Genomic DNA, 23,839 nt, shown 5'->3' on the forward strand with positions numbered 1-23,839 from the left:
TTTGGGACGTGTGGAGCGTTGTCCCGGCGTTTCATCTGATTGCACCCCCCCCCCCCCCCTGGAACAGTCCATTAGTGTGGTTATGCTAGGACACTGATTGTATGCTTTTTTTGTAAAAAAAAAAACTGGGAGCCCCCCCCCCCCCCCTCTTCCTCATGTCAGAACACATACAGTCCCAGCAGAGCGCTGCGGGTTCTGAACCCGAGCCAAACATTCCTCTGTCGCTAACAACGGAGAGGTTGCCGTAGAGAGCGGCCCCGTCGTCCCGGACGGCCCCTGCTGGGCTCTGCAGTGGTGCAGAGTGGATGTTTGACAGGTTTTTGGCTTTGTCAAATTTACTTTATTTTTTTCATTCCGGTCGTTTCTGCATGGGAGTCAGACCGTTGTCTGGTTGCCACAGCCACGGCCGCAGTGCAGAAGCGGCGTTCACTGGATTGCACACAACACAACGCTGCCTGCAGTTTATTCACCGGACCTATGCCGTCCGAGATCCTGTGTATCTGACTTGACTAGAAATGTCTTTGTGTCTGTTTGAGGACACTCTCCACATACACACCAATGCTCTGAATGTCAGAGATGCTGGAAAAAGGCAGGCACGTGTGGACAGCTGTACGCTTAATCAGACCAGTGTGTGTCCAGTGGAAACCTCGTATGAATCTGATCTCAGGTCAGAATGGGTTAACCATGTACAGTACATACTGCAGCAGGCAATTATATTAGAAGTGTGTAAGTGTGTAAGTGTGTGTGTGTGTGTGTGTGTGTGTGTGTGTGTGTGTGTGTGTGTGTGTGTGTGTGTGTGTGTGTGTGACTGTGTGTGTGCAGATTTCAATCCCATCTAAAAAGGTTAATCCTACTCCTTGAATGGTTCTTCCGATAGGTTTGGGAGGATATTATGGGGTCCACCATTCTTTCAATTCATTCAGAATTTGAATCTGTCTCTGCTTGGGGATGAGTGAGGTCTGCTGGGCTTTTGTTTTAAAAGTAGCTTATACTGTGATTGTTTGGATTGTATTGGATTATGGATGTATCATGTACATATGTTTGTTTTTATATAGGATGTTGTGTACTGTTGTTGTTTTGTCTGTTTTTGTCTGCCTTTTATTTTTCAACTTTTACTGATCCTGTATTTAAGGTTTGTTTGTCTTGTTTTCTGTTGTCCTTTTTCTTTGGGGTGAAAATTCAATGTGTTTACTCTTTTATGTCATACTTGTGGGGTTTATTTAAGAGAAGCTGTTAATGTTAATTATTATTTTTCAAACTCAGTATTTCAATAATGCTTCTATGAAAAAAGAAAAAAAAAGAAAAAAAAAAAAAGGTTAATCCTAGCTCATTAACTGATCTGATGGTTAATATTCCAGTGAAACATTTACAACATATCACACCTTTTCATTCATTCATTTTTAAACCATGGCGGTATGCCCATTTCCCCCGTCTAACCAGGAGAACAAAGCTCACACCTAACCTCACAACCTCAAAGGCCGTTCAAATTGCATTACATCCCCCTCTCCTACTAAATCTGACACAAATAGGCTGTCTAGCAAATTGCCTACCAGATAATTCCCCATTTCCAAAAGATTAAACAGATCTAGTCTCCTGTGGCGGGAAACCACAATCCACTTAGATAAGGAGATAAGGAAACGGTTTTCATGGCTTCTTTGAAATGACACACAATGTGACATCAGAAGTCAAAGATTTAAAGGGATTGTGACATTAAAAAAAGAGGTTTTGGAATTGTTCTTGTTTTTTTTAGGTTTTCTAATCTCAATTGCACCCAAAAGAAAAACATTAACTTTTAACATTCAGTAGATTTTCTGTGACCTGGGGTTTTCTGGCTCAAACAGGTGCTCTGATTTGCCGGCAGTAAGTGACATCACTTACTGCAAATCCCATATATTATGTCAATGGGATTTGCCAGCAGATGTCACTGTTTTCACTGTTTTCATTGTAGCTCAAAAGGCCCCCAAAAAACCCCAAAGAAAACTTCAGACCACAGAAAATCCACTGAATGTTCAAAGTTCAGGGTTTTTTTTGGTGTAATTGAGGTCATAAAACCTAAAAGAAAAAAGAAAAATAAATGAAAATGAATGTCATAAAACCTTTAAGTTTGAGGGGGAAAACCCAACCAGAACCATTTCTCGTAAAACGATTGAAACAGGAGAAGATATCAGTTTTTATTAACCCGGTGTATTTACAGGAAAAAAAGGGCCAGGTCATTCTGACATGGAACAAAAGAGGTGAACTATAGATGATTGTGACGGAGCCAGCAGCAACACCCACTATAATTAGGGTGTCCATTTGCATCTTCAGATAGTGTCAGTAATATGGAGACAGGAATGGGGTTAAAAAACGGTATGCCGTAATCATTCCATTTCATTCTCTGTATATACAGTCCTGATCCCAACATCACCTGTTAATTAAAACCCATTTTGGGGCGGGAACCCCTTTTGGTGTTATAGCATCATGTTATGCTTTAGCTATTGAAAAATAGCAGATCTACAAGCTCGTAGCGCGCCACCGAGTGGCGCGCTACGAGCTTGTAGGTCTGCTATTTTTTGAAAAATCGAAGAATGACTGACATGGAAACATAAGCTTCTTCAGAAAACTGTCAGGATGTAGAAGACATTTTTTAGAATCTGATCTCAGGTCAAAATGGGTTTTAATTTCATCACAAGATTTTCATCATTAGGTGCGTTAGTATTGGTCAGAAGGGTAAGCTCCAGAAATACAGTACATTATCCCAATTAATATACTGTATAATAAATGAACATCACACTACAACCCGACAGCTCTCTTTCCTGTTTGCTGTGTGCTATTGTTGGTGAGACAGACGACACCACTGTAGTGCACAGTCAAGCGTGGGAACGGAAAAGCCGGCTTGGCGTATCATGACTTCATTGGAACATAAGGTCGATTTGACAAGTCACCACTTGTACGCACGAGTCAAACTGGTCCCCAACTCCAGCTCCTGTGACATCCTCGTAACTTGAATAAACTCTAACTATTTTACTTTAAGCCTGCTCAGCGCTTACATTCACATCATCAACAGAAAAGCATTGTCTTGTATATACATTAATCATTCATTATGCTTTTAAATATGGCTTCTGTTCTGCAGGGTATATGTCCACAATCTTTTAACCAACTTTCAACCTGGCATTTCCTATTTTGGGCATTTGTCCAAATTTTTTTGAAAGATATTTGTAATGTCCATAAATCTTTTGAAACATAGTGAATTATTTATTTTGATTATTAGCACCAGTCATTGTCAGTAATATCTTGATATATATCTGCCCTGTGCAATTTTTTGTTCCTATGTTCGATGCCAAAAACAATGAAATCATCCATCAATTCTAACAGACGTAATTTTTATTTATGTTCCGATGTTAAAATGCCAAAAACACAATTAGATCATTAATCACAATTTCTGTGACAATTAATCCTCAACAGAAATGCCATGGTGACAGCCACAGGCAGAGTAGACACAAATCTTCACATGAGGTGTATTATGTATTCCTCTGGGTTTGGCTACAGGCCACTAACTTACATCATACATCATATTACCGTTGTCACGGCAGAAAACTCTTATCTCCATATCCTTAACCCATTCTGACCTGAGATCAGATTCATACGAGGTTTCCACTGGACACACACTGGTCTGATTAACCCATTCTGACCTGAGATCAGATTTCTAAAAATGTCAGTCGTTCTTCGATTTTTCAAAAATGGCAGACCTACAAGCTCGTATCGCGCCACTCGGTGGCGCGATATGAGCTTGTAGATCTGCTATTTTTAAATAGCTAAAGTATAACATGATGCTGACACCAAAATGGGTGCCCGTTCAGAATGGGTAACTTTGTGTTTTTATCGTAAATGAACGCCCCCTACTTGATCATACGACAGCGTCACACAAAAGTATTAAAAAATAACACGCTTGAAAGGCGTCGTGAAGCGACATGTTTTGAACTTGTCGATCTGCTACTATTGAATTTGAATCCTGCAAAGTAACGTTTTTCATTTTGGGACATACACGGTTCCCACCCCGACAGAGGCAATATCCCAGTAATCCTGACAGTTTTTCATTCTGACCTGAGATCAGATTCTATAAACGTCTTCTACATCCTGACAGTTTTCTGAAAAAGCTATAGTTTCTATGTCAGTCGTTCTTTGATTTTTCAAAAATAGCAGACCTACAAGCTCGTATCGCGCCACTCGGTGGCGCGATATGAGCTTGTAGATCTGCTATTTTTCAATAGCTAAAGCATAACATGATGCCAACACCAAAAGAGACCCGACATGTTTTGAACTTGTCGATCTGCTACTATTGAATTTGAATCCTGCAAAGTAACGTTTTCATTTTGGACATACACGGTTCCCACCCCGACAGAGACAATAATATCCCAGTAATCCTGACAGTTTTTCATTCTGACCTGAGATCAGATTCTATAAACGTCTTCTACATCCTGACAGTTTTCCATTCTGACCTGAGATCAGATTCTATAAACGTCTTCTACATCCTGACAGTTTTCTAAAAAGCTATAGTTTCTATGTCAGTCGTTCTTCGATTTTTCAAAAATAGCAGACCTACAAGCTCGTATCGCGCCACTCGGTGGCGCGATACGAGCTTGTAGATCTGCTATTTTTCAATAGCTAAAGCATAACATGATGCCAACACCAAAAGAGACCCGACATGTTTTGAACTTGTCGATCTGCTACTATTGAATTTGAATCCTGCAAAGTAACGTTTTCATTTTGGGACATACACGGTTCCCACCCCGACAGAGACAATAATATCCCAGTAATCCTGAAAGTGCTGCAGCTCTCCGCTGCTCGGGGAGGCTCTGCTGTGTGCTCGCTCCGTGCCCAGGAGGAGATGTAGTAAAATGCCAAACCAAAACATAGAGAGACCCGCCAAGTCACGGCGCTGACATGAAAGATGTCAGGGTTTTAAAGCCTGGTCCCTTGAGGATGCTCAACCGCTAATGTTCTACAGAATGAGACCTTCCGGGACCCGAGAGAGAGGGGGAAAAAAAGGTGGAAGAAAGCATAACAGTGCAAGCCGTGACATTTGACTCGCGCGAGGGGGGGGGGGGGGGGGGGGGTTCTCAGCAAACACCCACCGCGGTGTCATAAATCACCCCGATGGGCTCAAAGGGTATAACTAGACTTGAGGAAAAATAAAATAAAAAACCTAAAATAAATCACCCTTCAGGAATCCAAAAGGTGTGGCGTGTCAATTTACCACTTGGTAATATCACTACAATTACTCCCAGCTTAAAGGGGTAAACCACTCATTTTTAACATTGAAATATGTCATTAATAATATACCTTAGACTTCTGTTAAGCCTAGAACTGGACTGGACTTGGGGACATGTGATCAGTGACATCACAAAGATGTACGTTTTGGCTTGCAGAGTACATCTTTGTGATGTCACTGATCACATGTCCCCAAGTCCAGTTCTCTAGGCTTAATTAACAGAATGTCACTGATCACATGACATCACCAAGTTCTAGTCCTCCAGTTCTAGGCTAAACAGAAGGCAGGGACTTTTTTATATTACTTCTACAGAACAACTCTAAGGTATATTAATGACATAGTTGAAAATGAGTGGTTTTCCCCTTTAACCACTCAAACCCTATATAAATCACTGTACACCAAATCTCTTCGCCAGAAACAGCTGATGATTTTCATGTTGTGCCCAGAATAGGGACATTAGGGGTTCATGTGGTTAACCTATTCTGACCTGAGATCAGATTCATACGAGGTTTCCACTGGACACACACTGGTCTGATTGACCCATTCTGACCTGAGATCAGATTCTAAAAAATGTCAGTCGTTCTTCGATTTTTCAAAAATAGCAGACCTACAAGCTCGTAGCGCGCCACTCGGTGGCGCGCTATGAGCTTGTAGATCTGCTATTTTTCAATAGCTAAAGCACAACATGATGCCAACACCAAAAGGGGTGCCCGGGCAGAATGGGTTAAATCAACAAAAGCTCTTAGAGTCTTAGAATAGAAGTCTTAGAATAGAAGTCTTAGAATAGAATCGGCATGTGGAACTACAAGTCAAATTCCATCTGATTTAAATGTCATGTTTCTAAAATGCAATAATGTGAATGATTGAGACAGAGAGGTCACGAATAGTCCCAAGGGCCATGAGAGGAAGCCTAGATTATAATGTTCTAGAGAGGTTTGAATTTGCAGGCAGTAATAACTCTCCTTAAAAAGCAAAAGACAATCGAACATTGAAATGCAATGAAAAGCCACAACAAATCTCCAATTCTCCAATAAATTGTAATTAACTGTATCATGACTTTCCTTTGAATTGCCCCTCGGAGGGCGGCGCCCAACAGAATGTGGACAGCAGGATGTTGGCCGTTTGCTCCGCCTCAGGCCCTCTCCTCTTCCGGCGGGGCGCCTATGTTTCCATCCCCACTAACAACAATGTATGTATGTTCTGAATGCCCCTGCCGACAGATTCAATGTATGTATGTTCTGAATGCCCCTGCCGACAGATTCAATGTATGTATGTTCTGAATGCCCCTGCCGACAGATTCAATGTATGTATGTTCTGAATGCCCCCTGCCGACAGATTCAGTGGCGTAGCTCGGAATCTGTTCTCGACAGATCAGCCATCAACTATAAGCAACATTGACTTCAATCATGATTCCACAGCAATTGTAACTTAATTGCCACCAATCATTTCATAAAAGCAGGTTATCTATCGCCTTAATGGTGGATTTCTCCTTCTTTCTGCATTGTCACCTTTCCAAAGGAAAGCACAAGTTAAAAACAGTCCGTCTGCCATAGTGACGGACGCAGCAGGGCCACAACACATGAATCACGTGTGTTGTTGGTCCAGACCTGCCCCGTCTACACTATATTCTATTCCAGTCTTTAAATATAGGCTTAGAAACCTGTAATCTGGGACTGCTGCTGCTTCTGCTATAGCCCCATAGAACACTGGATACAAAACAAACCAAAGACAGGAGGAGAGAGAGACAGAGAGATCCTTTGTAGTCTCTTCTTCTCCGTCACGCAAGAAGAGTGTCATGGACGAAAATAGCCAATCTTCAAGCTCACAAACGTGTCTCGCCTCCGCGTCGACTTGTGAGCTTGTATATCGGCTATATGTCCGATGTGCGACGAAGCGTGAACAGGTTAAAGAGGAGTGGCTGGAAGAAGAGAGAAGAGTGCACGACGTGTGTGCACATCCCAGTGATGACACATCATTTGTTTCATTGTTGTTGTTGTTGTGGTTCCATATGAGAGGGCACAGGCCTGTCCTTGTGGGAGGGTCTGGGGAGGGGGGGGGGGGGCACCTGTTACTGCTTTGGTTCAGGGCATCTGAACCAGGGCTGGCCGCCTGGCTCACACTCAAAACCACATCAACCAACCAAGGAAGAGATCGCGTTACACAACAACCACATGTACTCACAGTCACACACACACAATGTCACAATCTCTAATTGGTCATGATCAATACCTTTAAGACACACATATTACACAGTGCGCACGCACACACACACAGTGCGCACACACACACACACACACACACACACACACACACACACACACACACACACACACACACACACACACACACACACACACACACACACACACGCACACGCACACGCACACACACACACACACGCACGCCAGCCTCTTGCCTCTCCAGACAGCTGGCAAAGAAAAGAAAAGCCCGCCGAGCACAGACCACAGTGGGCATGTGTAGAATGTGGATCGTATTTAGGGCTTTAAAAAGAACAAGCCAAACCACCACGTCCATGCCATATCAATCATGTACACATGCATCCTGTATTACTGTACTTTGGGAAGGATAATCAACTACATCCATTCTCTAAAAGCCTTTCTCCTCAATAACACAGGCCTATAACCTTCACCTTTAGCCCAATTATGATGCTGAAAAACCGAACCTCCAACGTTACGTTACAATAACCCCCTTTTCAATCGGAGCTCGTACTGTCCGTACTGTCCGTACTGTCCGTACTGTCCGTACTGTCCAATCTTCAAACGTACAAAAGAGGAGCAAAGTGATGTGCACATTTTCAAACTTGAGGTCCCGTCGTGGTAAATTCTGTTAATGTGCACTTCAGCTACACAGACCCACCTTTTAAATTCTGTTAATGTGCACTTCAGCTACACAGACCCACCTTTTAAATTCTGTTAATGTGCACTTCAGCTACACAGACCCACCTTGAGTCAATATACCGCTGAGCAAATACTTCTGATAGCACATAAAGGAGTTTAAGGGGTTGGTATAGGCATAAATCAGAGACAGAAAGGTGATGTAACAGTCCAAAGGGGCAGCATAGTATAAGAGCTACTGGCTTCAGATTTGCCCTGACATCACTGTAACTGTACATCTCTTTTTTTATTATGCCTATATTTATTAAAGTGGAGTGAGTTGGAGTGAGGACAGGAAATGGGGGAGAGAGAGATGCAGGGAATGACACACCGCAGCGAAGGCTGTCAGGACTGGGACTCGAACCTGCGACGCACTGTCAGGCTACATTGCCAGCGGTCCGGGGGACATCACTGTACACACTAGTGGCGTGCACAGATAGACACTAGGGGGTGCTAGAGAAACCCCCTGCCCTTTTGGCAATTTTGCTGTTAAAAAAAATATTATTATTATTATTATTTTCTTTTTTAATCTTGATTAAAAAAAAACGCTTCTACTATATTATTTAGGCCCCCACCACAATCTAAAGATATGTTTCTATGTCAGTGGTTCTTCGATTAAAGAAAAATAGCAGACCTACAAGCTCGTAGCGCGCCACTCGGTGGCGCGCTATGAGCTTGTAGATCTGCTATTTTTCAATAGCTAAAGCACCAAAATGGGTTCCCGGCGCCCCAAAATGCGCTGCACAAGGTGCCCTTTTTTTTTCACTTGAGCACCTGCCCCTCTAAATGTCTGTGCACGCCACTGACTGTACAGATGGACTGATGAAGCATCAGGGCACTAACATAGCCAGAGTTATCTATAATGCATTAGAACTCTGAGTTTAAAAAAAGAAAAATTAAAATCATAATTCTGTAATTTTATGTTTTGAATGATGAATGATGTTTGCATTATCATTAAATAAATCTTAAAAAAAGGGGGGGGGGGGGGAGAGTCCTAAAATCAATATCAAGTTACTTAGCAAATATGCATTTGTGCATATTTTCCGGAACTCTCATCTCAATTGAATGCTGTTTTTTTTGTTTTTTTTGGTTGGTTAAAATGACAAATAATAATAAAGGCCTGTGGTTATAACACAAGAGAGTTTCATGCTTTGTTCTATATACACATTACATACCTGTAATGTGTGTGAAAGTGAAATGAGTGAATGCAGAAGTTTGAAGCTTTACATCTCTTAAAAAAGCTTGCTTATAAGTGTCTAAATGAGACTTCAGAGGTTGTTGGGGACATCACACGTCATCACACACACAGTGACGCTGAAGTCGTGACCGTGGTGCAGTTTGTTTATAGCCTAACATTAACTTTTCACTTCTGGCAATTGTAAGATTTTCAAACAGAACAAAACATCTGCCAGAGAGCTTATAGTTTCAGCAATATTGCACACTTGCACACACACAGTCCAACGCAAACATCCACAGAGCATGGATTTAATTCTGTCATGGTTAAGAGTTAAGTCCCATCAATCATCAATCGATAATTCAATCGAACAGTATACTGTATGTAAGACAGTAAGACACTAATATGGGACAGACAAATCTACTGTAAAACTCTGCGGGTTGAGAATTGCATTTCAAAGACATGGAGGAACAGACCATCATCACCGCATTAAAAACAGCCTGTTCACTGTAACACTAAAGCTATTGGTAAAATAGACGTCATACGATCGGTTGCCTTTGATCAACATGAACTGAGACCAAATAACAGTTACATTTCAAACATAACCGTCTCTGTCGTCGGGTGGAAACGTGTCTCAAATTGTTACTTTTCAGGATTCAAATTCTAAAGTAGCAAAAGCTTCGCCGGATCAACTTGCAGATGTGCTACTTTGATTTTTTTTTGCGTGGCACTCGGCTGTAGTATGATCAAGTAGGTCGTTAACCCATTCTGACCTGAGATCAGATTCTAAAAATGTATGTTTGAAAATGACAGTTTTCTGAAAAAGCTATGTTTCTATGTCCGTCGTTCTTCGATTTTTCAAAAATAGCAGACATACAAGCTCTTAGCGCGCCACTCGGTGGCGCGCTATGAGCTTGTAGATCTGCTATTTTTAAATAGCTAAAGCACAACATAGTGCTAATACCAAAATGGGTCCCCGTTCAGAATGGGTTAATTGATTCTGACCTGAGATCAGATTCTAAAAATGTCTTCTACATCCTGACAGTTTTCTGAAAAAGCCATGTTTCTATATGTCAGTCGTTCTTCAATTATTAAAAAAAATAGCAGACCTACAAGCTCGTAGCGCGCCACTCGGTGGCGCGCTATGAGCTTGTAGATCTGCTATTTTTCAATAGCTAAAGCATAACATAATGCTAACACCAAAAGGGGTTCCCGCCAAAAATGGGTTAAATTCACGGAAACACACAAAAGGTTTACGGAGATGGGTTTCTGCCCGACAGCAACGACATAAGAAACACAATCTGGGCTCAACGAAAGGAACTTATTTCTATTACCAAGAAAATATCTCCTGTTTTGAGCCCATTGAGCTATTTGCTTCAGCAGAGCAGAGGACACCCAATCTGACCCAGGGTGTGGTAGGTACGCTGCGGTTATATTAGGGCTCTCTTCTAGCAGACCGCTGACAGCCAGCCATGCCTCTGCAAACATTCTCTGCAGACCCACATGCACGCAAATTTGTTAGAGCCAGACCAGGGGGGGGGGGGGAGTCAGACAGATATTTTGTGAAGCCTGAAACTCCTGAAAGTTCATATAATGGCCTGTTGTGGTGCTGTCACTGGACCCAAAAAAAAAACCCATAGCCCCATAGAAGTCCATGTATTTGGGCCCAACTTCACCTAGACTGTATTACCTTAATAAACATGGTCATGAATACTTTCTGCTTCCAGGCACTAGTTTAAAGTCTCATTTCTAATGTCATAATATTCTTTTGGGAAAATTATGGTCCCATTTATAAAATAAATGACCATAAAGTCGCGTATGTTCTGAGGGGCGTGGCTACCGTTACAGTCTATGATCGGGATTCCCCTCCCACTCAAGTCAAAATAAAAACCAACGGAGAAGAAGGGGGGAAGTCCCGCCTCGTTGTCTGGGCAGCCAATGGCCAGCTGGGCCCAAATGGAGCCAGCCAATGGCCAGCTGGGCCCAAACGGATCTAGAAAGATGGCGACTTACAGTGCAGGAATAACAGGCTTCATTTTACGTCCATGTTAGACCCGGGGAACGCTTTGTCCATATCTTTTACAGTCTATGAGCCAGACCTATTTTTCTCTTTTTTTTTTAAAATGTTAAATCTACACGTTGAGAGCGTGTAGCTCGTTGCGAAGCGTTGTTTTAGAGTCTAAATAACGCTTCGCAACGAGCTTATGAATGTTATGTCACACTGTGTGTTCAATTGTATTTAGAAAAAACATGTTTTAAGTCAAATCAATACAAATGCTTCAAATTGATCAGAACTTTTTGCACTTCTTGACAAAATCTGTCCAAAAAAACATCAGTAATTGGTGGTCTAGGATTCTCCCAAATCGGGATTGGCAATGAAAATCCGTCATTGGGCATCCAAAAAAGGCATCCAAAAAAGCCTTACAAATGTTATACCAACTATAAATGAATGGATTGATTTAATCTATGGTATATTTATTATGGAAAGAATTACATTCAGCTTTAGAGGCCAGGTTGAAGTCTTCACAGATAACTGGTTTAGATGGATTGCTCATATCGACAATGAGACCTGATTTTGATTAAACTCATTTGTTTAACCTGTAGAAGCAGATACACCTGTTTGAGGTATTCTGATCATCAATAGAGAAGAGAGGCAGTTTTTTCCCCCTTGTGTGTATTGTATGTATATTGTCTTGTCTTGTTTTGTATTGTCTGTATTGTCAATTGTTTGATTAAAATTCAATAAAAAGTAAATTGAAAAAAAAAAGCAAATCCGTCATTGTTCGGCTTCGGGCTCCAATATAATATATATAGACACAGTAGTAGACATAACATGATCACGGCCATCGGTTTATTTACTTACAGGGCTCTGTAGGATCTGCGTGACGCGTTTCTTCTGCTCCAGGACGTTGAAGTCCTGCCGGAGGTCGGGCGACATGTTCCGGGACCTGATGTACTCCGGGTCGTTGACGTCCACGCGGTCAAAGTAGCGCTCCTTGGTGGTGCCTCCGCTGGGCGGGGGAGGGGTGGTCACCACCTCCTGACTGCCGTCCACACTCATGCTGGCTCTGCCGCGCTGTGCTTCCTCCTCGCTGGCGCTCCTCTTCTCACCTGGAGCAGGAAGGAGGAACAGGGAAAGGTTTAGGACAGGTTATATCGCTTTCCCCTGAAGACAGACAGGGGGGAAGACAGTGTTCCTTTTATGATTGGGCATAAAACTAAATTGAGCACTTATTTCAATAACTTTTGACAACCTATGGCCCCGTTTGAGGCGTGGGCGTTCAGAATGGGCAGTGGCGTGCACAGACATTTAGAGGGGCAGGTGCTCAAAGGGAGAAAAAAAGGGGCAGCGCATTTTGGGGCGGGAACCCATTTTGGTGCTTTAGCTATTGGAAAAATAGCAGATCTACAAGCTCATAGCGCGCCACCGAGTGGCGCGCTACGAGCTTGTAGGTCTGCTATTTTCTTTTTAATCGAAGAACCACTGACATAGAAACATAGCTTTAGATTGTGGGGGCCTAAATAATATAGTAGAAGCGTTTTTTTATCAAGATTTGATCAATGTCACCGCATGGTCCACACCACTACAAATTAAGAAAAAACGTTTTTTTTTAAGAGCACATTGTCAAAAGGGCAGGGGGTGCTCTAGCACCCCCTAGTGTCTATCTGTGCACGCCACTGACTTTTGACAACCTATGGCCCGTTTGAGGCGTGGGCGTTCAGAATGGGCCAACTGCTACGGCCGCCATGCCATGGCCACATCCTACTACTACCAGAATCAGAACAGGGTCGACGTGGTGTCGGTTGGATCTAGCTTTAATACCAGAACTCCACTTGCCTCCAAACTTGGCCCACACTATTCATAAGTACTCTGCCTTGGGTCTAAGAAGGCTCATTATCCCGCCCCTCAACCGCGTCTGCACATATTGTACAGTTAATATGAAACGCATTATTCAGGCACATTCACAGCCACCTCTTTTTCCCATTAGGACCACTCTGCGCAACGTCATTAACCCATTCTGACACTCGGGTACCCATTTTGGTGTCGGCATCATGTCGTGCTTTAGCTATTGAAAAATAGCAGATCTACAAGCTCATATCGCGCCACCGAGTGGCGCCATACGAGCTTGTAGATCTGCTATTTTTTTGAAAAATCGAAGAACGACTGACATTTTTAGAATCTGATCTCAGGTCAGAATGGGTTCATCAGACCAGTGTGTGTCCAGTGGAAACCTCGTGTGAATCTGATCTCAGGTCAGAATGGGTTAAACAGCAACAGGCACCTATGGTAACATCACTCTACAGAGGCCATAGGTTTCTGCGTTTTACACCTTTTATTTTATTTTTTCGTGGCGCTAGAGTGAGAGCTTCTAGCGTTATTAGGGTTATTGAGAAGCGCTCATCCGATTCACTTCACGCTTTGGGGCTGATTTGGATGAATGCTTCTTGAGATATGCAAAAAGTCAGTCAGACGGTGAGACAGACAGACAGACATAGATGACTATCACATTACATCTGTCACATAAAAAGTATGCTGGCGCCTGTCCAAACTATTCATGCAAAAAATTATACAATTTGTCTATCTCTTTGAGTAGACTGCAGATGGCAGCTGGGCAGCCATCAATCACGACAGTCATCCAGTTCAGACGAGTGCTGAGAGGGAGGGTGTGTGTGTGTGTGTGTGTGTGTGTGTTCCATGCAGTTTAGTGTCAACAGAACCACATACATATGCTCAATTTGCACATTTTCTCAGTTACAAGATGTTTAGAATGCGCACATGTGCACGCACGCACGCACACACACACACGCGCACACACACGCGCACACGCACACACACACACACACACACACACACACACACACACACACACACACACACACACACACACACACACACAAAATAAAGCCACACCCGCAGGTTCATGATCTCCTGATGAAGCATTCAGCTCTGCCTACAAATCACCTGCAAAGATACGAGAAACTGGGAGCAGAGAAAGCAGAGAGCTTGTCTGTCACAGTCGTAGCAAAGCATTTTTGTTGTTGGGCCAAGGATAGAGACCAATAAAGTTAATATGAAGGAAAAAACCTGCAGTCCTGCACTTGCCAGCGTTATTTGCAAGTAGTAGGATGTTGTGTTGAGAAGTGGTTAATGGCTGGTTAATGTTAAAGTGGTTAATGGTTAGTGGCTAACGGTATGGACTGGCCTAACAGATGGTGGACATGGAGGAGAGTGACAGAGAGGATGATACAGTCTGTTTGGGCCTTCCAGCGGTGACTGCTTTCATAGCCCCACTGACCGTGTGACAACAGGCCTACTGACGTTTAACCCATACTGATCTGAGATCAGATTCATACGAGGTTTCCGCCGGACACACACTGGTCCTGATGAACCCATTCTGACCTGAGATCAGATTCTAAAAATGTCAGTCGCTCTTCGATTTTTCAAAAATAGCAGACCTACAAGCTCGTATCGCGCCACTCGGTGGCGCGATATGAGCTTGTAGGTCTGCTCGTAGGTCTGTTATGTCCAAAGCATAACATGATGCTGACACCAAAATGGGTGCCCGTTCAGAATGGGTTAAGGTTACTGTGGCAGGAGGAAGCATATCTGGTGTCTCTCTTTGATTCTCTGTTCCTTTCTTACTGTTTCTTACTATCTTACTTCTGTTGTTGATTCTGGGAAAGGAAGAGGGCGAGCGGTTGGGTTGGGCTTTGCAATGCTAAGCTGCTCATTCAGGTCAAATGCCACTTAAAAAGATGGTTGGGATTAGGAGACTGAAACACACAACTTGTGGATTGGATTGGGGAGCCTAGCCATAGATACTATTATATTATGCATGAGCCATTAGGTCCCTTTTGCTAGGCTGCAACAGCTGCAGCTAAGGCAATACTGTTAGCAGTCTTATTGAAACTGCTTTGTAAGATCCATACAGAGTGGCACTGGAAACTGTAACTCAAGCAACAGTGCTTGTTTAAATCTGCAAGTGCACTGAATGCAGGATTATCCAGATTTACATGAAAGATTTAGTTCCTTCCGTGATTGACTAGAGGTGTATATCTATCCGATCTGTGCAAACTATATACAAATTAAGCTCGCGTGGGCTATTTATACACATGAAAAGTGAAAGCTCCCGGAAGCCACATCCAATTGACTCCATACATTTTGGGCTTTGAAATGAAAACCCGATTTAGAAAGTCTATGAAAACCAGGGCATACTTTCCCAATGCCCAGCTACTCTTCTCTTTGAGCAAGGCACTTAACAGCCACCTGGTCTAAAACACTGTTTCCTAAATAGTGTGGATACATGTTGTGGGTACTTTTAGTTTTTTATTGTTATTTCAAAAGATTTTCAACAATTCACCATTTTTCATGAATTAAAAAAAAACCCATTTCAAGCATGTTTGAAAAGAATCTCATAAATAATACCTTCAATTCCTTAAATTAGGGGCATCATGTTATGCTTTAGCTATTGAAAAATAGCAGATCTACAAGCTCGTAGCGCGCCACCGAGTGGCGCGCTACAAGCTTGTAGGTCTGCTATTTTTTGAAAAATCGAAGAACGACTGATATTTTTAGAATCTGATCTCAGGTCAGAATGGGTTCATCAGACCAGTGTGTGTCCAGTGGAAACCTCGTATGAATCTGATCTCAGGTCAGAATGGCGAAACCTTGCGAGCTCAATCTGCTGGAGAGACACCAAATGTATCTTTTGGGTCTTGGGTACCACTGATCTAAAAGAGCTACTTAGAGGGCCAATGTGTTTGGCTGCACTAGATGGCTCAGAATAAAAGAATCCTGTTCACTCACTGCACATACAAATGGGAATGGGAATCAATGTTTTGTTTTCCAGAGACCTTCATCAGGTTGTGTTGATCAGATCGCTTCAGGGCTGAAACCATTCCCATTACATAGTTTTTGTGTAAGTGAGCAAAGACAGTCCTTTCTGCTACGGCGGTCGGCCCTTAATTGGTCTCCTCCGTCACACCTGTCAATCTGTAGCCGAGTGAGTTTCACTCCTTCATAATAATATATGATGTCTATCTGAATGCAGTGTGTAGAAAAACAGCATTCATGCTCTTCACAAGAACTGAATACTCTACCAATGCATGATCGGATAATCAACAAGTACGATTAAATAAATAAAAATTAAGTAATTATAATTTAAATCAACCAATCGATTAAACCACTATTTTATACTTCATCGCACGGCGTCATGTCCTACAAAGATGGTGAAGATGGCCAATCTATACAACATCATAGATAAATTGTAGATCAGATGTGCAGGAACTGACAATGTACAAAATAGTTATGTTATGCTCATGCCCCCCCCCGTCAAGCCAAAGCCTGATGAGCAATAGGATGGTCCCTCTGAACCCGAGATGGAAGGAGAAGCCAATCCTACAATCTATATGTTCTCTTAAATCACTAGATCCATACAGGAATACTCTATTTATCTCTCTAGTCTATGGTTGTCCCTGCTATAGCTGAGATTGACATGGAAACGCAGTAAGCCCAAAGAGTCTCTGTAAAGTGCAGACAGCTGGGTGCTGGACGGTGCTGCATGTTACATAACCTGATATTGAATCCATGGCCCTGCCAGATCTGTTCTGCATACTGAGTGGTGTGCATAGTGCAGGCAAATGAACACTGACAAAGATAAAGATACAACATTCGCGTTAATGGGGCAGCTGATGCCAAATTTCATCACTATTTGTAGCCACTCATTTCAGGTATGTATTATGCAAGTCCTCAAAAGCCTATAGTCAGCTCTGAGGTAATATAAATGCATGAAAGCCTATATCCTTTAGCAGCTGGGCTGTTTTTGGGCTCGGTGCCCTCCCTCTCTCTACTCTACTGCACCAAAGCAATAATTAGAGATGCTCCGATCAGGTTTTTTGGGCCGATCACCGATCACTGGAAACAGTATAGGCCGATACCGATATTGCCGATACCGATCACAGCGTCGTGAAATCCATATTTTTTTCCATTGTGTAGCATATATACTTACTGTATTTTCTACTGTACTCTTCTTACACATCATTGACATTGTAAGTATAAAAATTAGGAGATGAGAGTTTTTTTGCAAGCTGAGGCAACGTGCAATATTTCACTCTAGACTCTCTTAGAGACAACTTGGAGGTTACAGAGTAAACTGTAGAGACTCAAAATGCAGTGGTTCCCAAAGTGGGGTCCGTGGACCCCCAGGGGTCCTTGAGGGAGTTCCAGGGGGTCCCCAGCTAAAAGGATAGTTTGGAACCAAATGGACCCGTTTGGGTTAACACTTAACATTGATTTTACAATATGAATTGGGGTCTCAGAGATAGAAGTGGCATGAAATGGCAAGGGCAGAATCCATTTTCTTGCGACCGACGGCCGTCGCGACGGACCTGTCCGTCGGGGGGTCCGCCGGTCCGTCGGGGGGTCCGCCGGTCCGTCGGGGGGTCCGTCGGTCCGTCGGGGGGTCCGTCGGTCCGTCGGGGGGTCCGTCGGTCCGTCGGGAGGTCCGTCGGTCCGTCGGGGGGTCCGTCGGTCGGTCGGTCCGTTTTTGCATCGCGACCGTCGGTCGCAGGGTTAGGGTGGATGGATTCTGCCCTTGCTGCCCAAATGGTAACTCTGTCATTTCTCTACCGTTTTGGACGGGGGTGGTCTCTTTGGAATCGTGTGGCCCCCCTGGAGGTTTCTATGGGGGTCTCGAGGTTCGGGGACCCCTGGGGACCCCCACGGACCCCCAAATGGTAACTCTGTCATTTCTCTACCGTTTTGGAGGGGGTGGGCTCATTTGAATCGTGTCGCCCCCCTGGAGGTTTCTATGGGGGTCTCGAGGTTCGGGGACCCCTGGGGACCCCCAGGGACCCCCAAATGGTAATGTCACCTGTGGACACTAACTGTAATTGTCTCGCTGTCTCGCTGCTGCGCTGCGCCGCACAGACAGCAGCTTGTGTGTAACATGTGCGTTCGTGCCGTGTTGCTGGTATATTATTATTATTATATTTTTTGCGCCGCCGCGTTGTCTCGCTGCTGCGCTGCACAGACAGCAGCTTGTCCTTCCCAGCCTCCCCGTCCTGGACGGCGCAGAACAGCGTTGGATCGCCGGCCGCCTATCGTTGATCGCCCGCCGTCTCCTCGAGGACCGCCGACGCAGATGGTTTACTGCTATATGCCATAGTGTTTATTATAGCTACTATTATTACACACTGTGCTATTATCCAGATTCCTGAGGTGGACATTTCAAGAGGAGCTTGTGATTATTGCTTGCCTATAGATACAGTGCCTATTTATATTGCTATTTGCTACGTTTTAATAATTGCCAGTCATACAGTATAAATTGCCACATTGTTATACCTATACATTTACGTATTTTACTTGTATAGTGTTATATTTGATATCCTGCTACATGATTTTATACTTACCTGTTTTATCTCCGAGCTTATAATAAACTTTGTTACTTTTCTATATACGACCTGCCTGCTGCCCTTATCCGTTTTTCTCAAGCAATGACAATTTCACTGGAGCGCAGCGCTATATGCACGCAGACAGCACATGATACAGGCCTACATCCCGTCCCAAACACTGAGGACAGTGAGGAGGTAAAGTAAACTTGTTTATAATGTGGCAAGAAAAATATATTCCAATTACTTTTCGGTGCGCACTCACCATGAATCCAAGCAGAGGTCCTATAGGTAAAACACCGCCGCCACAGTCCCAATGGCCCGTGCGCAAAAAGTTGATATTTAACATTGGCTATAATCTGCCAAATCTCAACCGATTGGTATAATTCCAAATGGTATACACTCAATGAAATTTATATTTTCCATTTTTCATGGGCGTATAAGTCATAGAGCCAGAGAAAGGAGAGATATGGTATAGGGAAGCACTAAGCCCTGTTAGCCATGCAGCCTATTATGTTTCATGAGCTGTGGTGGCTTCACTGATATACAACCTTTATTCAAATAGTTGCAAATGTATTAATAAAAATACTGAGCATGTATGTTTGATATAAGGCCAAACCTCATTTGAAAGAATATATTCAGAGTATACTCTTCATTAGCAAACTGTACCAAACGAAGGAAAAACCCCCGCGGGGATAACTGACGTTATAAGAAGATAACGCCCCTGCATGACACCTCCCTGGCCACCGTATAGCGCATTGACAGGTCTGTCTGTCTGTCTGTCGTAGCATGCAGATAGACAGATAGGGGGGGGGGGGGGGGGGGCAGTTTGACAACAGCGGCTGACACATGTTCATTGATTATGATTAATAGGCCTACTGTATACAGCTACTGTGCTGCTGGATCGTCGATAAATGGACTATAGGCCTACTGGACTTTGACGTTAACGTTAAAACAGAGGCCAGCCAGCGGTACCGTGACCACACCGTTCGTTGTGTGTGTGTGTGTGTGTGTGTGTGTGTGTGTGTGTGTGTGTGTGTGTGTGTGTGTGTGTGTGTGTGTGTGTGTGTGCGCGAACTTCGAGACGAGTTGGTGACAGTGGTTTGTATTTTGATTTGAAATAAATAATGATGAATAGATGTCTACTGTTCATGCTTGTGTGTGTTTTTTTTAGACAATAGACCACTTAGCAATTGCTTTAACTATGAAAGAAATGAAGACGATGAAGGATATCGATGAAATGTATGTTTCACTATATATAAAATATATACCTTGACTCTCCCTCTGAATGAAATTAAAAATCGGGTCCTAATAATTAACCCTAAAAATCTATAGACCTACCCTTAGTTTTAGCTGGAACACACGCTCAGCATCGCGGGGTTAATGGTAGGCCTACTTGGTAACTATACTTAAAAGGTCTACTTTATCCCATCACAACTATAGTGATTTTGCAGCTATTTTCAATGAACAGTATGGTCTATTGTTGATTAATGTGGTCATTTCAATCTAGGCGCCGTAATGCGCAAAATGGAGTCGACCGGTGGCCACTGATGGCCTATTATTCCTATAAATTCATATCATGCCTGTTGGTGAAATATAAACATCTAAAATGGTTCAGTAATAATTAGCATAAGTTATTATTAACGAAAAACATCTAATACTATTTTAAATTGGTCTAGTAAAGTTAGTAACTAATCAGAAGTTGTTTCAAACAACTGTTTGAAAAAACTGTTTGTTTTTCGTTAATAATAATACATGCTAATTATTATTGAACGGTAAGTATGCTGGTATGTACGCTATGGTACACTATAAGCTTGTATATCTGTTTATTTTAAGAATGCGCCGCTGCATTCTGTCAGAATCTCGTGTGTGTGTGTGTGTGTGTGTGTGTGTGTGTGTGTGTGTGTGTGTGTGTGTGTGTGTGTGTGTGTGTGTGTGTGTGTGTGTGTGTGTGTGTGTGTGTGTGTGTATGTGCACACATGTGTCACACATGATGTGTGCTATATATTTTATAGCTCTAGAGACGCAGAGACAGAGACATATTTATTTAAAATCATCCTGGCACGTAGGCCTATAGACAACGGCGTCAACTCCGCGCAAGAGCCAAAGCACCCGTTAATATATATAGGCTACTCTAAGGTGGGCACCTGTCGTTATAAACCTTCTGCACTTGCCTATAAAGCCAATGAACGGAGCTCATTTCTCTCTCTCTCTCTCTCTCTTTCTCTCTCTCTCTCTCTCCATCTGCCGTGCACATGCAAAGAGCGCATGCAGGTATCCAACTATCCAACATTGATAAACTGGTTCGCTTATATCCGTGCAGTATAACATCAAAGTTCAGTAGGCCTATAGTCCATTTATCGACGATCCAGCAGCACAGTAGCATATACAGTAGGCCTATTAATCATCATCAATGAACATGTGTCAGCCGCTGTTGTCAAACTGCCCCCCCCCCCCTATCTGTCTATCTGCATGCTACGACAGACAGACAGACAGACCTGTCAATGCGCTATACGGTGGCCAGGGAGGTGTCATGCAGGGGCGTTATCTTCTTATAACGTCAGTTATCCCCGCGGGGGTTTTTCCTTCGTTTAGTACTTTATTTACAGTTTGCTAATGAAGAGTATACTCTGAATATATTCAGCAGCAGGCAGGTCGTATAGAAAAGTAACAAAGTTTATTATAAGCTCGGAGATAAAACAGGTAAGTATAAAATCATGTAGCAGGATATCAAATATAACACTATACAAGTAAAATACGTAAATGTATAGGTATAACAATGTGGCAATTTATACTGTATGACTGGCAATTATTAAAACGTAGCAAATAGCAATATAAATAGGCACTGTGTTGAGATTTGACGGGATGTATGTCCTCACTTGTGTATTGTGTGTAATTCTGTACTGCTGTTCTGTGTGATATGCAGTGTTGTGCTTGTGCCACTGTGAGGCGCCAAGGCGCAAGGTATGGGATGCATGTTTGTCTCCTATGGCGTGATCAGGTAACTCGGGTCACATGACCACTGCCTGTGTGTGGAGCGGACCGGTGTTTTTTCATTCAGTGATTGTATTGTATTGGGTCTGTCACCGTGAGAATGATGCGTGACAGGGAGCCCTTAATATAATAATAAATATGCCATGCTTGGCTAAATGGATCTAATCTTTTCTCCGAATGCAACGTGTAAGCTGCAGAACTTCTCATAACTTAACACACTGTATCCTATTCCTAGGCAAGCAATAATCACAAGCTCCTCTTGAAATGTCCACCTCAGGAATCTGGATAATAGCACAGTGTTTGTTCCCACCCAATCTCCTAAGCAGCCCAAAGATTGATTAGTGCACATATATTATCGATTATCGTATACACATTAGTACACACGACCACAAAAGATGCCACGGCAAATCAAGTGCACACCAACGATCACTGCAATAAGCCTATATCAAAATAGGATAACACTTCTATCGAAAATCACAGCAGTAAAATACAAACATGCGTGTTCACCAATATAGGGGCGCTAAGAGACAGGTGAAGCCAACCCTGAGAATATTCCACCCCTGTAAGCAGCCCTCTGAAGCCTGAATGACCGCTGTACCCAATGTACTGTACACTACAATAATACGTGCCACACCGTTAAGTTAGCAAATGCCCAATAATAATAGTAGCTATAATAAACACTATGGCATATAGCAGTAAACCATCTGCGTCGGCGGTCCTCGAGGAGACGGCGGGCGATCAACGATAGGCGGCCGGCGATCCAACGCTGTTCTGCGCCGTCCAGGACGGGGAGGCTGGGAAGGAGGATATGATATATAATAATAATAATAATATCTATACCAGCAACACGAACGCACATGTTACACACAAGCTGCTGTCTGTGCAGCGCAGCAGCGAGACAACGCGGCGGCGCAAAAAATATAATAATAATAATATACCAGCAACACGGCACGAACGCACATGTTACACACAACTGACACAAGCTGCTGTCTGTGCGGCGCAGCGCAGCAGCGAGACAGCGAGACAATTACAGTTAGTGTCCACAGGTGACATTACCATTTGGGGGTCCCTGGGGGTCCCCAGGGGTCCCCGAACCTCGAGACCCCCATAGAAACCTCCAGGGGGGCGACACGATTCAAATGAGCCCACCCCCTCCAAAACGGTAGAGAAATGACAGAGTTACCATTTGGGGGTCCGTGGGGGTCCCCAGGGGTCCCCGAACCTCGAGACCCCCATAGAAACCTCCAGGGGGGCCACACGATTCCAAAGAGACCACCCCCGTCCAAAACGGTAGAGAAATGACAGAGTTACCATTTGGGCAGCAAGGGCAGAATCCATCCACCCTAACCCTGCGACCGACGGTCGCGACGCAAAAACGGACCGACCGACCGACGGACCCCCCGACGGACCGACGGACCTCCCGACGGACCGACGGACCCCCCGACGGACCGACGGACCCCCCGACGGACCGACGGACCCCCCGACGGACCGACGGACCCCCCGACGGACCGGCGGACCCCCCGACGGACAGGTCCGTCGTGACGGACGTCGGTCGCAAGAAATGGATTCTGCCCTCCCTCTGAAATGGGGGTTCGTAGTCAAACTGGGGGTCCTTGAAATTAAACTGGTGGAGAAATTTGAGAATCACTGCTACAATCTTCTTATGGGGGTCCCTGGCATATCTTTTCAAATGGGGGTCCGTGGGCTGATCAGTGTCAATTTGGGGGTCCTTGACGTGAAAAGGTTTGGGAACCACTGTCTTAGAGACAACTTGGAGAGTAAACTGTAGCTTTCTTCTTCATCAAATACAAAAATATAATAATAATAAATACCGTACATGTTCAGTGCACGGACACAGACAACTGAACATTTCACTGTACAGACTAAAATAAAAAGCAGGCTGCTAGTGTTAGCACTTGTATACTGTATAGGCTCGCTGATCGTTAGTTTAGTGCTTAGATTAGCGTGTAATCTAAGCACTGATTGAACTTCATCTCCGCCTTTAATCTAATTAATTTTTTTATTGACAACGTGAACAAACCCAGACACCAGCGCTGCAAAAATAGACAGATCTACAAGCTCTCAACGCGTAGCGAACTGCCCAGCAGGAACAGGCAGGACGCGCGATGCCTTGAG

General features: G+C 43.6%; 1 protein-coding gene across 7 annotated transcripts in view; it reads right to left on the reverse strand.

Moving 5' to 3' along the window:
• Nucleotides 1–23,839, reverse strand: part of add3a (adducin 3 (gamma) a) — a 145,057-nt gene that overhangs the window by 46,652 nt on the left and 74,566 nt on the right. For 4 of the 7 annotated variants that reach the window (XM_083765103.1, XM_083765100.1, XM_083765106.1 and 1 more), the window contains exon 2: nucleotides 12,183–12,430. In XM_083765103.1, the coding sequence (XP_083621229.1) occupies nucleotides 12,183–12,380 (198 nt within the window). In that variant the 5' untranslated portion in view covers nucleotides 12,381–12,430. Of the gene's footprint in view, nucleotides 1–12,182; nucleotides 12,431–13,012; nucleotides 13,030–22,404; nucleotides 22,417–23,839 lie in introns of those variants that run through there. The other 3 variants (XM_083765104.1, XM_083765105.1, XM_083765101.1) reach the window with 3 other exon arrangements.

This window comes from Protomyctophum parallelum (assembly GCF_964188405.1).
Source record: "Protomyctophum parallelum genome assembly, chromosome: 5".
Taxonomy (NCBI): Eukaryota; Metazoa; Chordata; class Actinopteri; order Myctophiformes; family Myctophidae; genus Protomyctophum; species Protomyctophum parallelum.